The sequence below is a fragment of the Perca fluviatilis genome, chromosome 17 (assembly GCF_010015445.1).
Source record: "Perca fluviatilis chromosome 17, GENO_Pfluv_1.0, whole genome shotgun sequence".
NCBI lineage: Eukaryota > Metazoa > Chordata > Actinopteri > Perciformes > Percidae > Perca > Perca fluviatilis.
Genome location: NC_053128.1, coordinates 23,182,992 through 23,203,960, shown reverse-complemented (window position 1 = coordinate 23,203,960; position 20,969 = coordinate 23,182,992). Strand labels below are relative to the sequence as shown.

General features: G+C 40.8%; 1 protein-coding gene across 2 annotated transcripts in view; it reads right to left on the bottom strand.

The window, feature by feature from the left end:
• Nucleotides 1-1,030: 1,030 nt before the first annotated feature.
• The window catches only part of slc45a2 (solute carrier family 45 member 2), a 33,444-nt gene continuing 13,505 nt past the window's right edge, over nt 1,031-20,969 (bottom strand). For both annotated transcript variants that reach the window (XM_039779841.1, XM_039779842.1), the window contains exons 2-8: nt 16,539-17,238; nt 13,866-14,042; nt 9,741-10,108; nt 7,768-7,911; nt 6,789-6,912; nt 5,965-6,170; nt 1,031-1,315 (exon numbers count right to left, since the gene is read on the bottom strand). In XM_039779841.1, coding sequence (XP_039635775.1) covers nt 1,094-1,315; nt 5,965-6,170; nt 6,789-6,912; nt 7,768-7,911; nt 9,741-10,108; nt 13,866-14,042; nt 16,539-17,001 — 1,704 coding nt within the window. In that variant the 5' untranslated portion in view covers nt 17,002-17,238 and the 3' untranslated portion in view covers nt 1,031-1,093. The remainder of the gene's footprint in view (nt 1,316-5,964; nt 6,171-6,788; nt 6,913-7,767; nt 7,912-9,740; nt 10,109-13,865; nt 14,043-16,538; nt 17,239-20,969) is intronic.

Here is a 20,969-nt window from a genome sequence, read left to right as displayed (position 1 = left end):
GAAGTAAAATTAATTAATTAAATGTTCAAATTCAAAGTGTGTGTTCCTCCAGAGACAAGCTAATTTCTCCACTGATCTCCCAGGGTGCTGGAGAAGAGCCTTTGATGTGTTTTGAATGTCTAGGAAACAGACATTCAGACACAACAAAATACTGTCTGTTTTCTTTGACATATACAAAACAGATTTGAAAGTGCATGATGATCACATCTAAAACCTGTGAAATGTTGTCAAAAATACTTTTGGTGGCTTCAGACGCAGCAACTGTCTTGTGTAAATGTCAGAAATATTATGTAAGTAGAAAAACGAGAAGCTTTGAAAACTGAGCCTCTTTTACAAACCCTGGAGGTAGACGCAGAGAAATAAGGAGGAGAAAAGAAGACGTGTGGAGCTGTATTAAAATACTCTGCTTTGAATGATAATTTGTTTCGGATATGTTTGTCCCTCCCAAAATAGTTTGATAAGCTAGGTAAAACATTTTTTTAAATGCATCCCCTCTTTCTCCCTCATTGAAACATCCTAAATCTATGAATATGCATATTAATATAAAATATATTTTTTCATTTTCAGTGTTGGAAGTAGTACTCAGGTCCTTTACCTAAATAAAAGCAGTAAACGCAGTGTATAAATACTGTGTTACAAGTACAAGTTCTGCTTCCAAAATATTACTTAAAGTATTGATACTCAAGTAAAGGATCCATATACTTCTACCACCAAGACATAGAGTGGTATCAATCTTCTCATCTACCTCTTGGTAAGACCACAAATATTACATGATTATATTACATTTCACTGGAATTGTAGCCTGTACGATTTCATGTGACAAATTAAATAAATAAATAAATAAAAATGTTAGAAAGAAATTGAAAATAAATATGTTTTCCGAAATGTCAAACTATTTCTTTAATGTTAACTATTTGGCTCCTGCACCACACCATGCAGGAAAATAACTGAACAAGACACCCACTTCTGTGCCACCTCAAGGTGAAAACTGTCACCTCCGTAAATGGAATCTCAAGAATCACAGACATTGTAATGATATAATAAAGAATCTGTATTTATTAAAAAGTACATTCAAACACATATATAATCAGAATTAGTCCACATTTCTGATAAAGAGGGTAATGAAGATGCAGCCGAACAGAGACATGGTCGAGGCCGAGATGACCACCACTATTACACTACCCGCCATGTAGACCAGAGTGCCGAGACCCAGGCCCACAATGATCTGAGCCAGCTGGACCATGCAGGTGAGGGCTGCACAGTCCACCCCACAGCCTCGCTGACTTCCAATGCTTCCTCGCAGCTTCAGTAGTTCCTGGAGGAGGAGGAAAAGGAGAGCAATATTTTATGTCATCAATTTTTGTATTACTGGAAATGTCCCGGGCGGGAAATAGTCAATAGTTGGGTAAAAAGATTCAGTTCTGGGAAATATCAAGAGACCACCTCATATATATGTTTCTTTTATTATGTGTATTTCCTTCTGAAGACTAAAGCTCTCCTCGAGTGCCTCATATTTGAAGTTGAATTTCATCACCAGCTCACTCGAGGTATCAAATGTTGAAAAAATTAACAATAGATTTTTAAGCCACCAAAACGTCATCATGTTGAGTCGATTCTGAACCAATCAGCTGTTAGATCAGCTGAGAGGCCGGCATTTCCCAGCATGCCCTGGGTCCGCCTGGGTCCTGGGGTCTTGCAGTCGGTGAAAATATATATATTAATATATATGTCAATGGTGAAAAGCAACTGCGCTGCCTGCGTCTCATGCTGCGTTCATGCCACCTCGGAATAACAGGCACCGCCCCCCTAGTTACGTTGTTTTTCCGACTGGTAGCGTTCACATGGTTGGACGTGTCAGTACCCGATCCGTTCCACCTGCACAATCCGTTCTGCGCATGTGCAAGATGACACGTATGCCATGACGTAGGCGCAGATGATAATGCTGCGTTCATTCCACCACCACCTTGGAATAACGGCACCGCTTCCACCTGCACGATCCGTTCTGCGCATGCGCAAGATGTTCACACGTTAGCCTCCAGCTAACATTAGTTAGCTAATAGCTAATTCGGGCGGACCGCTAGGTGATTATAGCGGTTCGTCGCGAGCTTTCCGGGAAGCTAACATTAGTTTATCTAACAGTTAATTCGGCGGACCGCTAGGTGATTATAGCGGTGTGCCGTTAGCCTCCCCCGGGAAGCTAACGTTAGTTTAGCTAACGGTTAATTCGGTGGACCGCTAGGTGATTATAGCGGTCTGCCGTTAGCCTCCACCGGGAAGCTAACGTTAGTTTAGCTAACGGTTAATTTGGCTAACCGCTAGCTGAATGCAGCGGTCTGCCGTTAGCCTCCATAGTTAAGCTAACGTTAGTTTAGCTAACAGCTAATTCGGCTAAACGCTAGCTGAGACAGCATGTAAACTTTAAAAGACCCTCAAAATAAAACTTGAAAATAAACGTTAACATATATAACAGCTGTTACGTCAGTTCTACTTTACTTGTGCTCATTTAAAATACAATCACTCAATACTTGTCTTTATTGTTATTACTGTAATGTCTTAATTTAGCTGTAGCCTGCTTTTCCCATTAACTTTGACTTAACGTTATTTTAGACTGAATCTAGCTGCAGAAACAACGTAACCAGTGGGGCGGTGCCTGTTATTTTGAGGTGGCATGAACGCAGCATTATCATCTGCGCCTACGTCATGGCATACGTGTCATCTTGCACATGCGCAGAACGGATTGTGCAGGTGGAACGGATCGGGTACTGACCATTGACATATATATAATGGACCAATAGATCCCGTTGCTCTGGACGGAGACCAGTGAAGGCTATTAGAAGCACTTTTCCGGTGATGGCCAGCTTTACTGCGCAGCCTCCAACTGAGAGAGACCGCGTAAATGTGACGTGAGCAACGTGTCTGAAAGTTGTAAGTGTTCTGGTAGCTGTGCCAAGAGAAATCTCAATCATTCCCAATCTTACAGAGACGGAGAGTGTAGGTATATGTAAGGAGATAACATAAGCACAGGCTAATTATTGCTAACTAACATGCTAGTTAACATTAGTAATTAAACCTAAACAGCTAATGTAAGTCGAAACTGCCTGCGAGCTTCTCCTGTACTATACGGTAATTCCTCTACTGTGCGACAGTAAGTCACTTGGTTATGACACAATCGTTAGCCTATTTTTACAAAAACGTCTGCTACGGAGCCATAACGTGAGGTACAAGGTAATGGAGCCTTTTATACATTGTTGTGTTTCTTTAGAACTAAACAATGGACAAATTGAGTCTTTAAACGCTTCGGATGTAAAGTTATTCTCAGTCAAATGACGTAAAAAAAAATGGCGGTCAGCGGAATGCTAACAGGAGGTGATGGCCAGTTAGCAACAAAATGGCGCCATGATGGCTCGAGTTCGAAGCGAAGCTTACCCCCTTGGTACTGACATCGGGATGCGTGTTCTTCTTCTTCTGTTATATTGGCGTTTGGCATAACAACTTTTTGCATGACTGCCACCAACGGTTGGCCGTAACCTAGGGCATCAGGTGTGTGAAAACATGGAGGCCACAATAACAAAAGATTCTCTGCTGTTTTCTTATGCGAGCATCCAAACAGCACATCGCCAGGTGTTTGTTTGTGTTATCTGCTGGACAACGAACGGGAACGAACGGGAAAAGACACGGATAATGTGTTGTTTTTTTATACATAGGCCTATTTATGAATAATTTTAAACATGTTATGTCTGCGTATGTTTCTTGGCAGAGGCATTTGTCCACAATAAACAGTTTATTGTCATTGAAATATGTTCAGTGAACCATAGAATATCAAACGTCAGTTGTCAACAACGCGTCACCAACTGGGAAACTCGGTTATCAAAATCCAGCCCGAGTTTCCCACCTCTGATTCCCACAGGACGTTACGTGAATGGTGACGTTTTCACTCGGAAAAACGTTTTTCCGATGTCCATGAACGCACGGTCAGAACATGGCCGCCTTGATCTCGTGAGGTTATCGTTGCCCAAGTGTGCATGACGTCAGAGCAAGTCGGGATCAAGCAGTCGAACACAAATCTAACCGGCATGCATTGGGCGGTGATCGTCGGTGATCCATTTTGCGCAGACCTGGCTCATCTCGAACGAGCCTAAAATCTAGCCCGAGTTTCCCACATAGACAGTATATAAGAATGGACCAACAGATCCCGTTGCTCTGGACGGAGACCAGTGAAGGCTATTAAAAGCACTTTTCCGGTGATCGCTAGGGTAACTGCGCAGCCTCCAACTGAGAGAGACAACGTAACTGTGATGTGAGCAACGTGTCTGGAAGTTGTAAGTCTTCTGGTAGCTGTGCCAAGAGAAATCTCAATCATTCCCACTCTTGCAGAGACGGAGAGGGTAGGTATATGTAAGGAGATAACATGGGCACAGGCAATCGTTAGCCTATTTTTACAAAAATGTCTGCTACAGAGCCATAACGTGAGGTACAAGGTAATGGAGCCTTTTATACATTGTAGTGTTTCTTTAGAAATAAACGATGGACAAATAGAGTCTTTAAACTCTTCAGATGTAAAGTTATTCGCTGTCAAGTGACGTCAAAATGCATGCTAGTCAGTGAAACGCTAACGGGAGGTGATCTCTTTGTAGCATCAAAATGGCGCCATAGGAGGTTCGAGTTCTGAGGCGAAAGCTTACCCATCTCTGATTCCCACAGGAAGTGACGTGAATGATGACGTTTTCACTCGGAAAAATGTTTTTCCGATGACACGAAAAAAAATAAATCCACAGCGATCAGTAGATCCACAAAAAGGGTCACGGTGTATGCAGCAAGGCCTACGCGCATCACATTCACCAGCCAGCTCCAAACAGGTGAAGGAGGCCACTCCACTTCGCCGTTTAAACAAAGTGGAATAAAAACGTATAAATGTCCAAATCTACGCAAAACGCGCAATCAATTAGTAAGCTGACAGCAAACATATGGCATTTAGGAAACCTTTATTGCAACGTTGGCACGGCAAGATGTCCAGACTAGTGCTACAGTAATTTTAGTTTTTTGCGGTCTGCATATGATTCGACAATGGTCTCAGGTGAGAATTTTTTTTTTTTACTAAAGCAGTAGGCCTATATGAAATCAGATGTATTACCTACCACCATTTAGTTGTTTTGTTTTATTTAAAATATTTATAAAATATCTGGTCATGCCAGAAGTAATTATTCCACTCATTTTTGAAACTATGCAATTACCCGTTTCAGCCACCAGGGGGGCAATGCTCCCCCCTCCTCCAAACTGCTGCTCACTCTTCGCCTTCCTGCACTTGGGTCCAAGCCTACAACCTGACAATTTATGGCATTTAATATCTGACAAGGACGTTTTGGGAACAATTGTGGCAGGATTCCTATCCACGGGATGTACAAATGGCAATACACTGGTAACAGCAAATTAGGTTTAACCATGTATCCAGCTAATTTAAATAGCTCACGTTACTGTATTGTGTGAACTGTTAACTTAATATTGTATGTGGCGTTTTCTTTTTTAGATTATTTTTTGGCCTTTATTTTTTGTAGGACAGCTGAAGGCTTGAAAGGGGAGAGAGAGGGGGAATGACATGCAGCAAAGGGCCGCAGGTCGGAGTCAAATCCGCAGCCGCTGCGTCGAGGAGTATGAACCTCCATGTATGGGCATGCGCTCTGTTCTACCAAAATTAAGTTCCTTCCCGAGACCAATTTGCAGAGCCACCGTCTCCGTGTGTGAAACTTAGCGCAGCCCAAGACGATTTAGATTGGTTTAAAGAAATGCAAACATCCCAGACCATCCCATCTCCTATTCCAGAATGTGAGTGTAGAGTAGCCAGACCATACTCCACAGCGCTGTGGAGATAGGTCTGCCAATGTGAGACTACCCACACCCCAACAATGTTTTTTTTCCCCTCTCATATGCATCTCAACCCTGAAAAAGTTTCTCTTGCCAGCCCAGTACCTCCTCCTCCAGCTGATACTCCGCTATCAGGTTATATGGGATGGTGTAGAGCGTGCTGGACATGACGCCGAACACGGTGCAGAGGATGAGCGTGGCGATGATGTTGGGGAAGAGGCCAATCAGGCTGGTACCCATGCCGAATACAAAGTAGCCCACAAAGTATAATCCCTTCAGGCCGATGTATGGGAGGAGAAAACGCTGCACATCTTAAAACACACAAACACACACATCATACATCGTCACAGAGAAAATTAGTTTTACTTGAGAATCACAGCAAACCAACATGAAGTTTGGATTACTTCACAACTGCTTTGTCTTTTATGGTTAAGATGTTGTGATAAACAAAATGCATTAGATTTGCTACAGTTGACTGGACATTTGATTGGACATCTTTCGTTTCAGAGCATCAAAGTAAAAAAAAAATCTCAGCATCCAGACTATAAATAGAGCCAATTTCACACTCGGAGGCAAAGTGATACATTATTTGGCTGACCTTTCCTTTGCATGTAGCACATTTTTTCTCTCCCTTTCACATTTCATTGTTATTTTTACATTATTTCTACTTTTGGATTTTAATGAAACAGTCAGCTGAATATACCTCTGGTAAAACATGTTTCATTTGTGCAGCCAACTGTGACTGCAGCCAACTCCAGCCTGTAATCCCAACACAAAACAGAATAGGAGGCAGTAATTGCTGACTGCTATCCGTTTCCCTGCACAACCTTGTCGGGTCATTCAGAGGTGCTAATGATGTCAGTCCAGACATGGCGATATTATTGGATGTTGACTGCTGTGAAATAAACCCACAACTTTCTGTTACTTACAAGAGTATAGAGCAGAGGACGCAGCATTAATACACAGTCCCCAGCAGCCCACTTCTACTCCTCTCTCATATGTGGCGTAGGCTGTGGAGTTATGTTCTGCATAAGGATTTCCATTGTACACAATCTGCCAAAAAGAGAGAAATAATTTGAGTGTTAAAATATCACCCTTGTTAATACATGCTTTTCTTTTTAACACAGGAAGCAACTGACTGTACACTTCTCACTGTGGCTAACAAAGCCTGCAGTTTTAGATTACATGCTGGTGTATCGGGTGTTATTGAACCGTGGCGGCGAGTACTGCGTCCTGCTGTGAGGTGCATCCTTTGATCAGCATGCATACTGTGCAGCTGTAAAGCATTTATTATTATGACACATGTCAGGAGGAGATTACATGCCCCCCACACAAACAGGGATTAATGGAGCTTGAACGTAAAACCATATTGCAGCTTGTTGTCCTTCACCACTAGTGTTATTGCTATTACTCAACAAGTATTTTTGACTGTTCTATAAATTGTCAGAAAATAGTAAAAAAAAAAAAAGCCCCCACAGTGGCATCTTTAAATTGAAATTCTGACCAACAGTCAAAAGAAATCCCAAAAATATCCAGTTTACATTGACACAAAACAGATTAATTAATTATTTTTGCCAAGAATTTGGTGAGAAGATTGATAAAGCTCTCATCTGTATGATAAATATGAATCTGCATCTGCATTATTCACTTTATAAATCTATAAAATACAGAAAAGCAGCAAATCCATACATTTGAGAAGCTGGAACAAGCTAATATTTAGCATTTCTGTCTGAAAAATGAATCAATTTATTAATTAATAATCAAAACAGAAATCATTATGAAAGTTAGAAGTGATGTCAGCAAGACATCGGCCCCAATCACTGCAATTCAGTTGAAATCTGCTACACTGATTGGTAACATTAGCGAAACGTATATGGCTTTCACATGCAGACACACTGAAATCATTACCTGTCCCATAAAATCTGTGAAGAAGAGCATGTTGCAGAGGAAAGCCGTCCATCCCAGCAGGTGACTGACACACAGGTAGCGGTAGTGGTTTGGCATGTTGATGATAGCTTTCATCATCGACCTGAACGTCATCCTCTTCTGGGCCTGCAGACACACACGAACTGCCGTGAGCCGGGTTGAAACATCACACATCAGCGCCAACAGCTACAACACTGACAGGATTTATAAAAGAATTTGAATGATAAAACAGAGTTTTCTGTCAGAGCACTCATTACTCTCCTCATTGTAAGTGGTGCTTCAGCAACAGGTCAAAAGTTTCAACAATTAAAATAAGACGTCTGCTAAGACCTTCAATAGAATAAATGAAGGGTTTTAACATAAAGATCACATGGTGACGTTAACTCTGCTCAAGGGTTAGAGACAGGAGATGATAAAAGACAAACAATCATAGAAATATTATGATTATGAAGAACACTTCAAAGGCATTAAATGATCTGATCAGATACAAACGGTATTCACTAATGTGCTCTGCAAAACAAAAGAAAGAATAGACAATCACAGCAAATAGAGCTTATATAAGGACTATCAAGGCATGTCAGAGATTATGAATCAAACGTCTTCATGAGGCCACAAAAGTGATTTTTAAGAAGATGATACAAACTCTTCTGACAGATCTTTCTTTTTTTTTCATCAACAGAAACTGAGCTGGGACAGATGTTCAGAGTTTCAAAAAAGAATTCATCAAAACAATAAAACTTTCTCAATCCATAATGTAGAAAATGGTATCAGATGGAATTGACATTTTATGTTGCACCTGACATATTCACACTACTGTACATCGTCTTCACAGGGTTGTTTGAAGTGAGTCCTCTGCCGAGTGTGGCGTCCTACTGTTTTTAACCATTTGAACACCTTCAGGACTATTACATTATTAATATTCCTGTAAAGGATTGGCCAAGTGATGGAGGGAGACCACATGGAGTAATCTTCACCCAATGTGTTAAACTTAAAAAATATATATTTTCCAAAAAGCTTCTACCCCTTGTTTTTAAACAGGGAGCTCCTCCTCCAGACAAACCAAAGCTATTCCATAATTAATTAAGACATTCAAATAATACTTCATAATCAATAAAAAAAAACTATTTCCAATAATTAGTCAAATTGTCTTAACATATCATTATTAACCATACAGGTTGTATTTAGAAAGACTACTGTACTACTGTAACTGCTATTACAGTGCATTTCATGTTGGTTTTAAGCCTCTTGTTGCAAAACGTTAAGCTGCAGTTATATACATGTTCTTCAAATTTACTATTATATATATATACATATAGATATATATAAAATAGTACATTTGAAGCATAACTCAGTAGCTAGCACTGTCTTCTCACAACAGGGAGATCATTGGTTTGTATTTACCAGAGTAGATGGATGGAAATATACTGAAAGGGTGGATGGCTGGCGTCAGTGTAGGAACCCTGACTGGATGGCGAAGGGAACATTTGGACCTTGAGGCTAGAAACACTGACAATATCTGCTTGCTTTAAGTCCCTGTTTGTCGTGACTTTTATGGCTGCACCATGAGATCAAATGAAAATAGTCCCCGCTGCACTGTGCATTTTTTACACATTTCCCTGTAATTCAGCATGAACATATCAAAGATTATCATCATGCTCATCTCTTTCAGGAGCTGCAACATGCCTGCCATACCACTCAAAGCTTGTGCCTTTTTTGCTCAGATAATTTTTTATATTATGTGAGAATACATAGACACACACACACACACACACACACACACTATTGTCAGCGTCCTCATATCTTTTAATAAAGGCAACTGTATATTGTCCATTTTCTCTGAACTAATTCTCCACTGTGACCATGAGCATGAATGGATAAAATCTGTATTCCACATTATTTTACCACGTGCATATAAACGTACATCCTCGAGACAATTGATCCTGCACATGACATACCTCCTTGTTCGGCTGCTTGGCACTGGAGGTCACTGAGTTGGCCTCCCCCAGAGCGGAGAAAGACCTAGGCCTGGGGTCTGGGATGGATGCAGGACCTACATTTGAGACGGGCTCTTTAGCCAGAGCTCCGTAACCATTGCTGTGGGAGCCCAGTAGGCGGAGGACACTGGGAGGTAAGGGATCGGAGGCATGTGGGTCCTTGCTCAGAGGTTGCTCTGGTATACTGAAGAGGTGCACGGTGAGGAAGATGCTCCAGGTCAATGCTGAGAAGAAGTAGATGACTTGGTATTCAGAGCCCAGCAGCTGGCCCAGTATAGAGTGACCCCAGTCCATAGCCCCTACCAGGTAGCCACACGCTCCGCCCAGACCTGGAATACACAGCAGCAAATCTTAAAACACGGTAGACAGAGAAGTGCAGTTTCTTGTTAAAAGATTAAGTACTGTACACCCTCAAATTATACTAGAACCTTCCTATTCCAGCACATTGATGTCTTTTTGAGAGTTTTTGTGTGGGTGCTTAAGTTTTAAATATGTTAGCAAAACTTGTTAGCAAACAGTTAATTCAGAGTGTAGAGGGTTTTTAGCATGGATGTATTAAAAGAACATTTTTAAAGCTTTAAAAAAAGATTTTAGAGCTTTTTAGTTTTTTTTGGTAGAGCTTTTTTAAAGCTTTTTTGTTGGAACAGCTGCCTGCTGCAAACAATCCTATAAGAGCGGTGAGATATTACATATGTAGAAACATATGTATTGTTGGAAAAATATGTGTATTAAAACAGTATGCCAACAAGATGTAGTAATCTATGTGATTATGTGTTTTGCGAGAAAGTTTAGTGTGGAGCTCCCCTTTTTAAATGACACGTGTGCTGTTGTATTTCAGTGTGTGTCTAGCATTGAAGTTTGGTAATAGTTTAGGTTGTGCATGCATAAAAACTAAATAACTCATGTTTAACCAAATGGAATAAGCTATGATCTGTCCTCTCATACCTGTGGTTAAAGTGTTGTTATTTTCAGCTTTTACTTTTGTAGCAGCTATCATGTAAAACACCCAGTACTGGACATACTGTATGACAAAAGCAAAAATAATTATGTCATACTCTCATTTTCACTGGTACACACCACTGGGTAAATAAGTATAAAAAAGTAAACAAACAACATATTGTATGTTTTTATATTGATCCACAGTTTATTTATTTGCTGCAGGAAATTAAGATCCCTGCGTGGAGCACAAATCAACATTCTCTGCTCTCTCTGCTCATGATTTCACTGGCTTTCATGCACAGTACAGCCTCCCCTTTTTACTGTAAAAGGAAATTGATATGCTGACAGCTTCAGGAAAGATGAGAGACCGAATAGACAGAAAAAACTCATTAAATACGTACCAATTTTTACATGTGGGCCTGTATAGAGTGTGTGAACAGCCTGTTTATCAGCACATACAACATGAGATGGAATTTCTTTAATCTTGCCCCTAGGAAGACATTTATGCACTTAGTATAAAATTGAAGCAATTTTGTTGACTGATGCTTCCCTTAAATGTGATCGCATGCCTACATTATGATACACACGCAATCGTTATGTTAATATGTTTAAGCCTACACATAAAAAAAACCTAAAAGAATGTACTTGGTTGGTTGGTTGGTTGACTGATTGTCTGATTGACTGACTAACTGCGGCCCACAGAGCAGATATAAAATCTTCTACTGTTTGCACCTGAAATGAAGGCTATTTTTATACATTAAAGGAACTGGCAGGTAAAGTAATAACCCATTCAGGAGTCACACTTCACTTGTGTCGACATGGCTGGAACCTTGCTGTCTGTGTACTGCATCAATCACTTTATTCTGATTGAAGATCCTTTTCTTTCTGTTATTAAGAAAAGGAGTGTGTACCTTTCTGCCCCTGCAATAACTTTGAATGTCTTATTGCGGCACAGTGCACCAGACCTAATCAGAAATATGACTGTAGTCAACTGTGGACGGTCTCAAAAATATAAACAGAGAGATTGAAAGCGAGATTTAATATCAGCATGGTGCATTTTGGTTTTGATGTAAATAGACTATCAGGTAGCTGTCAACTGTTAAATTAAACGCCAACTATATTGATAATCGATTAATCGGTTGGAGTAATTGGTAAATGGTGAGTGCGTGAGCCTGCTTTTGTTACAAAGCGTAATGAAGCGTGATATACAGAATCTCTTTTTCAGTAGGAATGAAGAGGCATGCATGTAAATCACATCACCATAGTCTGATGGAACTAGACTATTTACAATTTTCTTTCTGGCCTCAAATGAAAAGCATTTTTTTTACAGAAAAAAGTAAACTTTTCATCAAACCATATCCTTTGGGATTTGAAGGAAGTGACTCTTTCTATCCAGTTGTTGAGATATTTCGGTGTGAACCAAAGTGGTAGACCGATTGATCGACCAACTGAGAGACCATCATTGCCTTCCATGGAGCCACACAGCTAAATATGACTTAAAAGATATTGCTCCAGCTGTTTTTGTATCCAGCTTTCTTTACCTGTTGCTGTGGAAAATGACTCATTCGTAATAACTTGTGGTCTTTTCACATTCCCAGATTCAGAGTATGTGATTAGAAAAGCTCTCACAAAAGCCACATGAATCACAGAGAAACACAAAACAATGTGTGCTCCCTCCTCTTCAAACCTCACATACCAGCAGTGGCAGGAGGGTCTAAATAGTCATGTGCCTGGCTGCTGTGTCTCTCAGCCCAGACCCATGACTGCAGCACATGACTAGCTCAGGGCTGGATTACTGCCTGACTAGCATGCTTACACCACCTGGTGCCTGCTGACAGCTGAGTGCAATCTTTAATGGTGTAGCCTCAACCTAGCATTGTTAACTCAACCAAACTAAAGAGATAGATAGTATTGACTCGCTTCTGAATGTGTCCATAGGTTCATAAGTTCTCTCTAAGAAAAACGTGTGTCCAGGATGTGAAAAATGCATTTAACATTTACTCTTGATTCTCCCTTCAGAGAAAAAGATTAGTTAATGGAAATCTCCAACTCCAGATGAGGAGTCAAACCAAACGGATGTGTTGGCTGACATCAATCTACCTTCATTTTGTTGGCAAAGAGTCTCACATTTCTTTTCATAGTACGACCCTGAGACACTTGGCTACGTCTGAACTTTTCATCTGTATCTGACAGCACAAGTAGTGAATCCAGTCATCCATTCAGCCAAATGTCCATGACTTGAAGATGAAGCGCAATTGGGAAAATGTTCCAAGACATGAGCATGTCTGTATCAAAGTGGTAACAATTTAAAGTTTTGGAAATGCACCCAAAACCCATATGAGATGTCACGCTCTGACATGAACTCATGTTCAAAAACTCAAAAATTCCTCAGAGAAAAAGGAGTTCCACATGAAGGAGTGAGCCAAACTTGCTCTGTAATTCCCTGAGAGACTAATTATAAAAGGAACAGACACTTACTACTACATTTTGCATCACCGCTGCCAGGTGTAGAGTTGCACAACAGTAATTTTCTCGTCTATAAAATGCAGAGCATTGCATTGTGGGATTGTTAGCAGAGAGTAGTAGTAACTTCCATTATGTGATTGTTGAGGGCATCATAGCGTGGATACATTTACATACTCATAATTTGGATACTTAAATAAAATGGCAGACAGTAAATATGGTGCACTATATCTTAAATAGATTTTGGACACTGCCACAGAAGTTACACTCAAACCACTCAAACTTCCTGGTGTCTTGTCTTCAGTCTGGCACATGACCCCAATTTAAAACAACAACTTGCCATTTTACACGGCTGTTTTGTATTCAATCTGCCATCTTGTACTGCAATAGACGACCACAATAGTATTTTAATCCTCGACAATTGTGTATGTTTTAAATCTTGTCAATTAAATCTATCTACACTCTGGCTTTTGTACAGATAAAAAAAATGAACCTCTCATCAAACAAATCCATCAAGATGCCTGTTGGAAACAGCCAGCGAGGAGAAGATGAGTATTGAAGTAAGCACAACAGTGTGTGTGTGTGTGTGTGTGTGTGTGTGTGTGTGTGTGTGTGTGTGTGTGTGTGTGTGTGTGTGTGTGTGTGTGTGTGTGTGTGTTTTATGTGCTTGTCTGTATTACACACCTGTGAGTAGAGCATGGTAGTGCAGACCTCTTTCCTTGTCTCGATGTGAACACACATCAAACAGGTAGGCCTTGATGGGCCCGTCGATGAAGTCTGCAGCAAAGTCAAACAGCACGACTCCGAACATCACCACCACTATGGCCCATGTACTCTTCAATGACCTGTTGCTGACTATTGCTGCAATACGGAACAAAAACATCTCATCACTCATCAAGCACTGCGTGTAAATAACAATATAATGATACCGCCACATCCTTAGATTATTTTTTGACTGAACTTGAAGTGTCAAATTTGCATGTTTAATTTGGCAAGTAGAGATACATGTCACAGTTAAAAGAATGGCAGCTAGCACATTGAGAGGTACTTAGAGCTTGTCAGAAAAAACAAGAAAAACTATGTTGGACAGTTAACAATTATATTTTAAAACCTGGCTGTTTGATCATAAAGCCCAGTCTTCTTCTGTGTACTCATCAAAAGGAATGAAGGATGCTAAGAAATATTGATCCGGGCAAAAAACATGCGTAAATCGATTGTGGATTTTGTTTGTGATTTAAGTAAAAGATATTGAATGTGTTCAGTAAGGCAAGAACAATATAAAAGTCTGTTGAAAAAACTTGTACTGTTGCAAAAAGAAATGTCATGGAGTTAGATTTACAGAATATTTCACTGTACTGACTTTTCTGTAGCTATTAAACAAAAAGATTCCTGTGGCATTCACTACAACCCTGAGAAACGTGGAAGGATAATCAGCTTATCCAGTGTGCATCGGAAGAAAGAAATACTTTATAGTCCGTATAATGATTATAGCAAAGCCCAGGGCTTGTTTTAATAGAAACTCAATCCACAATCACAGCATTCAACAAAGAAAAAAATTATTTCAAACAAGCTGATTTAGATTTTGTTTTTGACCTAAGCCCCAGATTTGAAACAAGGATCCTACACTTCGAACCACAGCTAGTATAAATACACATTGCATTGCTATTTCTCTTGTATAATTATAACAGTTTCATTATAAATAGAGATCTCTCAACCTAGTGTACCCAACACCCCTTTAAACTTTACAGTGTTGGATATTTGCTAAAAACCTTTTTGTACTTTTTGTTCAATGTCCAATCATCCAATCAAAATATATGATTGAGGTATTATTGAGGATGACATATTTCAAGCTCCATCATTAAAAGTTTCCAGGGTCAACTGTGAAAATTAGAATGGGGGGAATTTGTCAGTGGTTATTTATGCACTTAACCCCACAGTGATCATGTTTGGTGGGGAACAATACAGCAGCACTGTAACTCTCAGCAATGAATACGTTCATGTGGCTCGTCTCAGAAAAGGTCACAGATTCTTTTGTCAGGGAGAACTTCTCGTGATGCTGCCTGCCGGATACTCAGGAGACAGTCCGGGCAGGGGCGTTAATATAGACAGGGCAGGCAGGGGCACGTGGACTGTGTGTGTGTGTGTGTGTGTGGGGGGGGGGTCGCATAGAGACAAATATGTGTTGGGCTGAGAATGGGCCCTTGATTCATATTGCCACCTGGGACATAGGCCTATGTTCAAAGAAGAACTCACGGTAACTTAATAACGATGCCATATATATTCCCTTGAGGAGGCAAACGCATGGTTTTATTTTTGTATATAAGATAGTCAGTAGCAATAGCAAAAGTAAATGCTTATTCTACATAAACTTAAAAAAGACTAATTAAATCAATAATGTGTTATTTTTTTGGGTATTTTTGTCATATACAGATATGCAATGATCATTGCTAAGTGGCATGTAGTGGGACGCTGTCCAAAGTCAAGTCTCTGTTTGATCATGTGACGAGATGATAGAATATACGGTAGCTAGTTTAGGTGCAAAAATTTGTCAAGACTGACAAGCTGAGCACATCTCCAAGCCGAGCAAACAGTCATGCCTTTCAAACATCAAAGGGCCACTCATAATAGCGTGCACTGGGGCCCTTCATAACTACCTTATGCCTCTGAGTCCGAATTGTCTAAATGTTATCACTTGTTTTACGTCTTCAAACTAAAGGTGTAGTGACATTTTCTTAGTCATGCCCTATGGTTATGCCTCGTCATAAGTCTGTTCCACCAGGCATCGGCTCAGGACCACCCGAACAAGTCACACAATTACCTTCAGTCACAAGTTAAATGTGTGAGCATAAAAGCCTTTCAGGACCTTGTGCTCACACATTTAACAAGGAAAAAAAAAAATCTTGATGGATGTGTGACTTTTTCTAAAATGAGCGAGAAGATACTGATACAGTTCGAAGCCTGAGTCTGTAAAAGTCTAAGAGATAAGAGAAAGCTTTGACGGAAAAATAATATAATAAAATAATAATCTAATTAGATCATAAAACTTTATATGTATGACTTGCATTTGTTGAGTTTTACAAGATAAGTCATTATTATTCTGCATATTTTCAAGCATAAGCATACACTAGAATGAGATCAAGGTGATGTCAGATTTACAGTGTTTCTGTTTCGCTGATGAAATGAACTGATTTTCCATTCTCTTTTATTCCCTCTGAATCAAAGGCACAGTCAGCCCCAAAAAACAAGAACTCACTTTCTGATATGACGAGACTAAAAATATACCTGTACCTCCCCCTCTTACTGTCTGTTTCTCTTTCTATTTCCTCTCTTTTTTAAATCCTCCCACCCATCCCTTACCTGAGACGACAGCATCCCCGTTCAGGAACAGGGTGATTCCAATCAGCATGAGGATGCCCAGGACCAGGATGTAAGGCCTCCGCCGGCCCCACGGCGAGCGGCAGTAGTCGCTGGCCGAGCCGATGATGGGCTGGAGCAGGAAGCCCAGAATGGGACTGATCAGCCACACCAAGCTGTACAGGCTGCGGGGTAGGCCCACGCTGAGAAGTACCGGTGTAACGAATGCTGCCTCCACAGCGTAGCAGAATTCCCTTCCAAACATGACCATGCTGTGGAGGATGAGGCGACCCCTTGAGCGCCTTGGGGGCTCTACGGCTCCGAACACACACTCCTCACTTTCCATGTAGTACTCTTTGGAGCCAATGCAGTCTGTTGGGTACAAAGAAGTGCTGATGTGTTTGCCAGGCTCTGGGAGCCGGCAGGGTTGGGGCCTCGCTGACTGGTCCTCTGATAGAAGGGTCATGGTTGAGAGGGAGAGTGGAAAGATGGGGTAGAAGGAGAAAGGGAGAAGGAGAGGGAGAATAACAAGGGAGTGAAGTGGAGATTTAGGTGAAAAGAGACAAAGAGTATGGTCGTGTCTCTCTCAGTCCGCCAGGTGATGGATAAATGGCCAAACGCCAAATCCTTGCTTCGGTGCTCAGCTTGAGCTAATCCTCCTCTCTACTGCATAGTTGAGCAATGAGTCCAAGAGCCTCCTGGTCTGAGCAGAGAAGAATAGCACTCATTGAAGAATAGAGGGAGAAGGGAGGAGAAAAAGAAGTGGGTGTATTTAAGAGATTACCAAATGTTTCTTCCCCTTCTTCAGTCTTTGAAGTAGTAAAGGCCCAAGGCAGTTTATGTGTGTGTTGTGTGACGTGTGTGAGTGTGTGACGTGTGCGGGTCATCTTTTCCATTGTTTTCACCGTTACTAATCAGCCAGTAGTATTTATTTCTTGGTGACTCTTCTGTCAGTAGGGACTGCAGGCCACCAGACTTCATTCATTTATTGTGATTAATAATAAGGCGTCCCCTGTGATTGTGATTTCATTTACTGTCTTCTTTTATTAATATTATCGCAGTTCTTCTGCTTTGCCATTTGCAGTTTTTGTTTCACACACAGTTTGATTTGTATTTTAATTAACCGTTTTAGCTCTACAGATGAAAATATTACACTGTCAGCCGTTCCAGCACTTTGGTCCAGACTGAAAAATCTCATCAACTATGGATGGATTGCCATGGAATTTTGTACAGACATTCATGTTCCCCTTTAGATTACTTGTAATAATGTTGGTAATCCTCTGACCTTTTTATCTAACACATCATCAGATCAAAATTTTGTTTTGTCCAAAACTTCAATTTATGATCAAATACCTGCAAAGATAATGACATTCCCATCAGCCTCAGCTGTACTTTGTGTTTAGTGCTAATTATCAAATGCTAGCATGCTAACAAGCTAAACTAAAATGGTGAACATAGTAAACACTAAACCTGCTAAACAGCAGTGTGTTAGCATTGTCATTGTGAGCAAGTTGCATTCTGACATTAGCATTTAGCTAAAAATCAGTCTTATTTAAAAGGTATTGATAATAATTAAACATTTAAAAAAAGTAAAATTAAAAAAGCTCAAATTTAAATTTAATAGTCTAATTCAGGGTGACGTTTGGAAGAAATAATAAGGTCATTGTCATTGTGTGTGTGTGTGTGTGTGAGTGAGTGAGTGAGAGAGATTAAATACTTTGTCTTCTCATGTGGTTTTAAGGAAAGGAAAGTATGACTCCTCAGAGCTCCAGGAAAGATGGCCAGTCCACATTACAATAACATAATAATAATAATAATAATAATAATAATAATAATAATAATAATAATAATAAAGATCTGAGCTGAGCAGTTCTGATGCATCATCAGATCATAATGTGCCTGTTCCAACAGAATGGTTATTTTTGCCTTTGAAATCAGATAAGTTAAATTACACAAATAAATACCTTCAAGCAATGGGGATGTTGTATTTAAATATAAGGTAAAAAATAAATCACTGCTTGTACTATAAAATATTGCCACTAAAGTTAAGAAAACTGAATGTTATCATGAGCACACTGGCCCTGTAGATCACAAGAATATCATCAAGACTCAATCACACAAACAGTGTGTGAGCAAAAAGAGACAAAACACTCATTCAACACTTTCATTCTCTTGAATTTTAACATTAAACCATTCAACACTTTTTCTCTACAGTGTGGCAGAGATGTTCACAAGTCATTTTTTGGAAGTCCAAGTCAAGTCTCAAGTCTTTGAGGGGCATGTTCAAGTCAAGTCTCAAGTCTTTTACCATGAGTCCAAGTCAAGTCTCAAGTCTCTGGCCAACTGATCTGTCCCTAACACTATATTGTTAAATCTTATGAATTCAAAGCATGTCCTGTAGCTACCATCCATACAGTACAGTATCAAAATCAGTTGTAGGATAACTTTATGGGGTCTACTTAACACATCCCTCTAGCCCTCGGACCTGGTGAAATATTAACCTAAGTCTGTCACATCATATGGATACAACTATAAAGATACAATGTGCCTGTTCCCAGCATTAGCACAACAGTTTGCGATGGTTTGTTACCTGTGACGATATATGCTAAATGTTACGTCTCTTTCACTCAAAAAAATGTCTAATGTCGAAATGGAAATCACACACCTGTTACAGAACAACATGCATCTCAGAGTCAGTCCAAATTACGTACAATAAGCAGTTTGAACTCACTGATGTAATGTCATTTATTAGTACTAAGTGTTAGTAGGCTCAGTGAAACGGAGTCCAGCGCGAAGGAGATCCGACTCAGAGGAGGAGAGGTTAGTGAGGCCAGCGTCTCCACGGCAGGGGACAGTGCGCACAGATCCGCTGCGCCACGCATGGATGAAATAGTGAAATAGTAAATAGGACTACAGTAACAGAAATATGTGCAGAATTAAGACATTCAAGACGGTTTGGTGCACCCTTGATCACTTAATAGCATACAAATCATCCACGGGATCAATTACGCATCACATGAGTTTGCCAACCCGACACGTGTTCCTGGGGAGATGGATCCGTGCGTCATGGATGTCTGAGCCTCAGCAACTACTAACTATAAAGATATAATTTGCCTGTTCCCAGCATTAGCACAACACTTTGCGATGGTTTGTTAGGCTTTGGTTCTGACCCAGCACACAGAGAAACAAACACGGACTAGGAGTAACGATTTAACAAAGTGTTTTAATGAAAATTCAGTTTTTATGATAAGCAAGGAATGCAAACAAGGGGTAGGTCGGCTCCGGGCTGGATAGAGGCTGAGGCGGGCAAGCAGAGGAATGTCCAAACTTTCTTGCAGATTTCCAAACGAGATGGTTGGAGAGCAGGAGTGAGATGAGCTGGCGACACGGCACACCACGGCAGCAGGTCTTGAGGTGTAGGTCTGATTTTTTGCTGTTAGCAAACAGGACGTTAGCAAAAAAACACAAGGTAAAAACTCGAAGACAAAACTGACTGAATACAACTTTGGAGCCTAGTTACCGCAATGGTAGGTGCAACGATCTGACGCCGGTGGAGAGCCAAGCCCAGGAATAAATACTGCCAGGTAGGAGAGTGGAATTAGAGGCAGCAGCTGTACAGAGAGGTAGATCTCCAGCCACGCCCCTTGACCTACTTTCGGGAGAGTCTGCCAAACACACATGCAGACATCCCGGACACAGTGAGGACAAATACACGACACAGCGGGGGCAAAACAAGGGGAGAGAGGCACACAGAACGGCGAGAGAACAGCTGCCCACATAACATGGTTACCTGTTACCTGTGACGATATATGCTAAATGTAACTAGGGCTGTGACGGTATAGTATTTTTCTTATCACGGTGACGAAGCAACATATCACCGCGGTATGGCGGTTAACCGCAACCCCCTTACAAGAGTAGCGTAAATTAGAGCGAGAATGGCAGGGGGCCTTAAGTGATTGACGTCAGTGCCCGTGTGGAGAGCAAGCGGTAACGGAGAGCAGCGTATGAGTGCTGCTGTGAGGAAAAGCGAGAGGAAAAAGAGATAGCAAAGATGATGTAAAGTAAACGATAAAACAACAAGCTTGAGCTTCTCAAGACACAGTGGCTTTATCTGTTGTCAATACCGCCGGTAATTGACCCCCAGACAGACAGACAGACAGACTTCTGTGATAATCATCCCAATAACAATCCACGGAGCAGTGGTGGTGTGGCTATGTCCTCCAGAGTCTCGATGCTCGAGACTCGTCTTTTGGGTCGAGTCCGAGTCAAGTCTGAAGTCAGCTGTTTGTGCGACTTAAGTCCGAGTCTCAGACTCAAGTCCCCATCTCTGCAGTGTGGTGACCTATTTTTCTTGCAGTGATATGGTCCCACTGTGCTTGTGAACATTTTTCTGCACCCTTACCCTTTATAAAAACTACCGGATTAGTACAAACC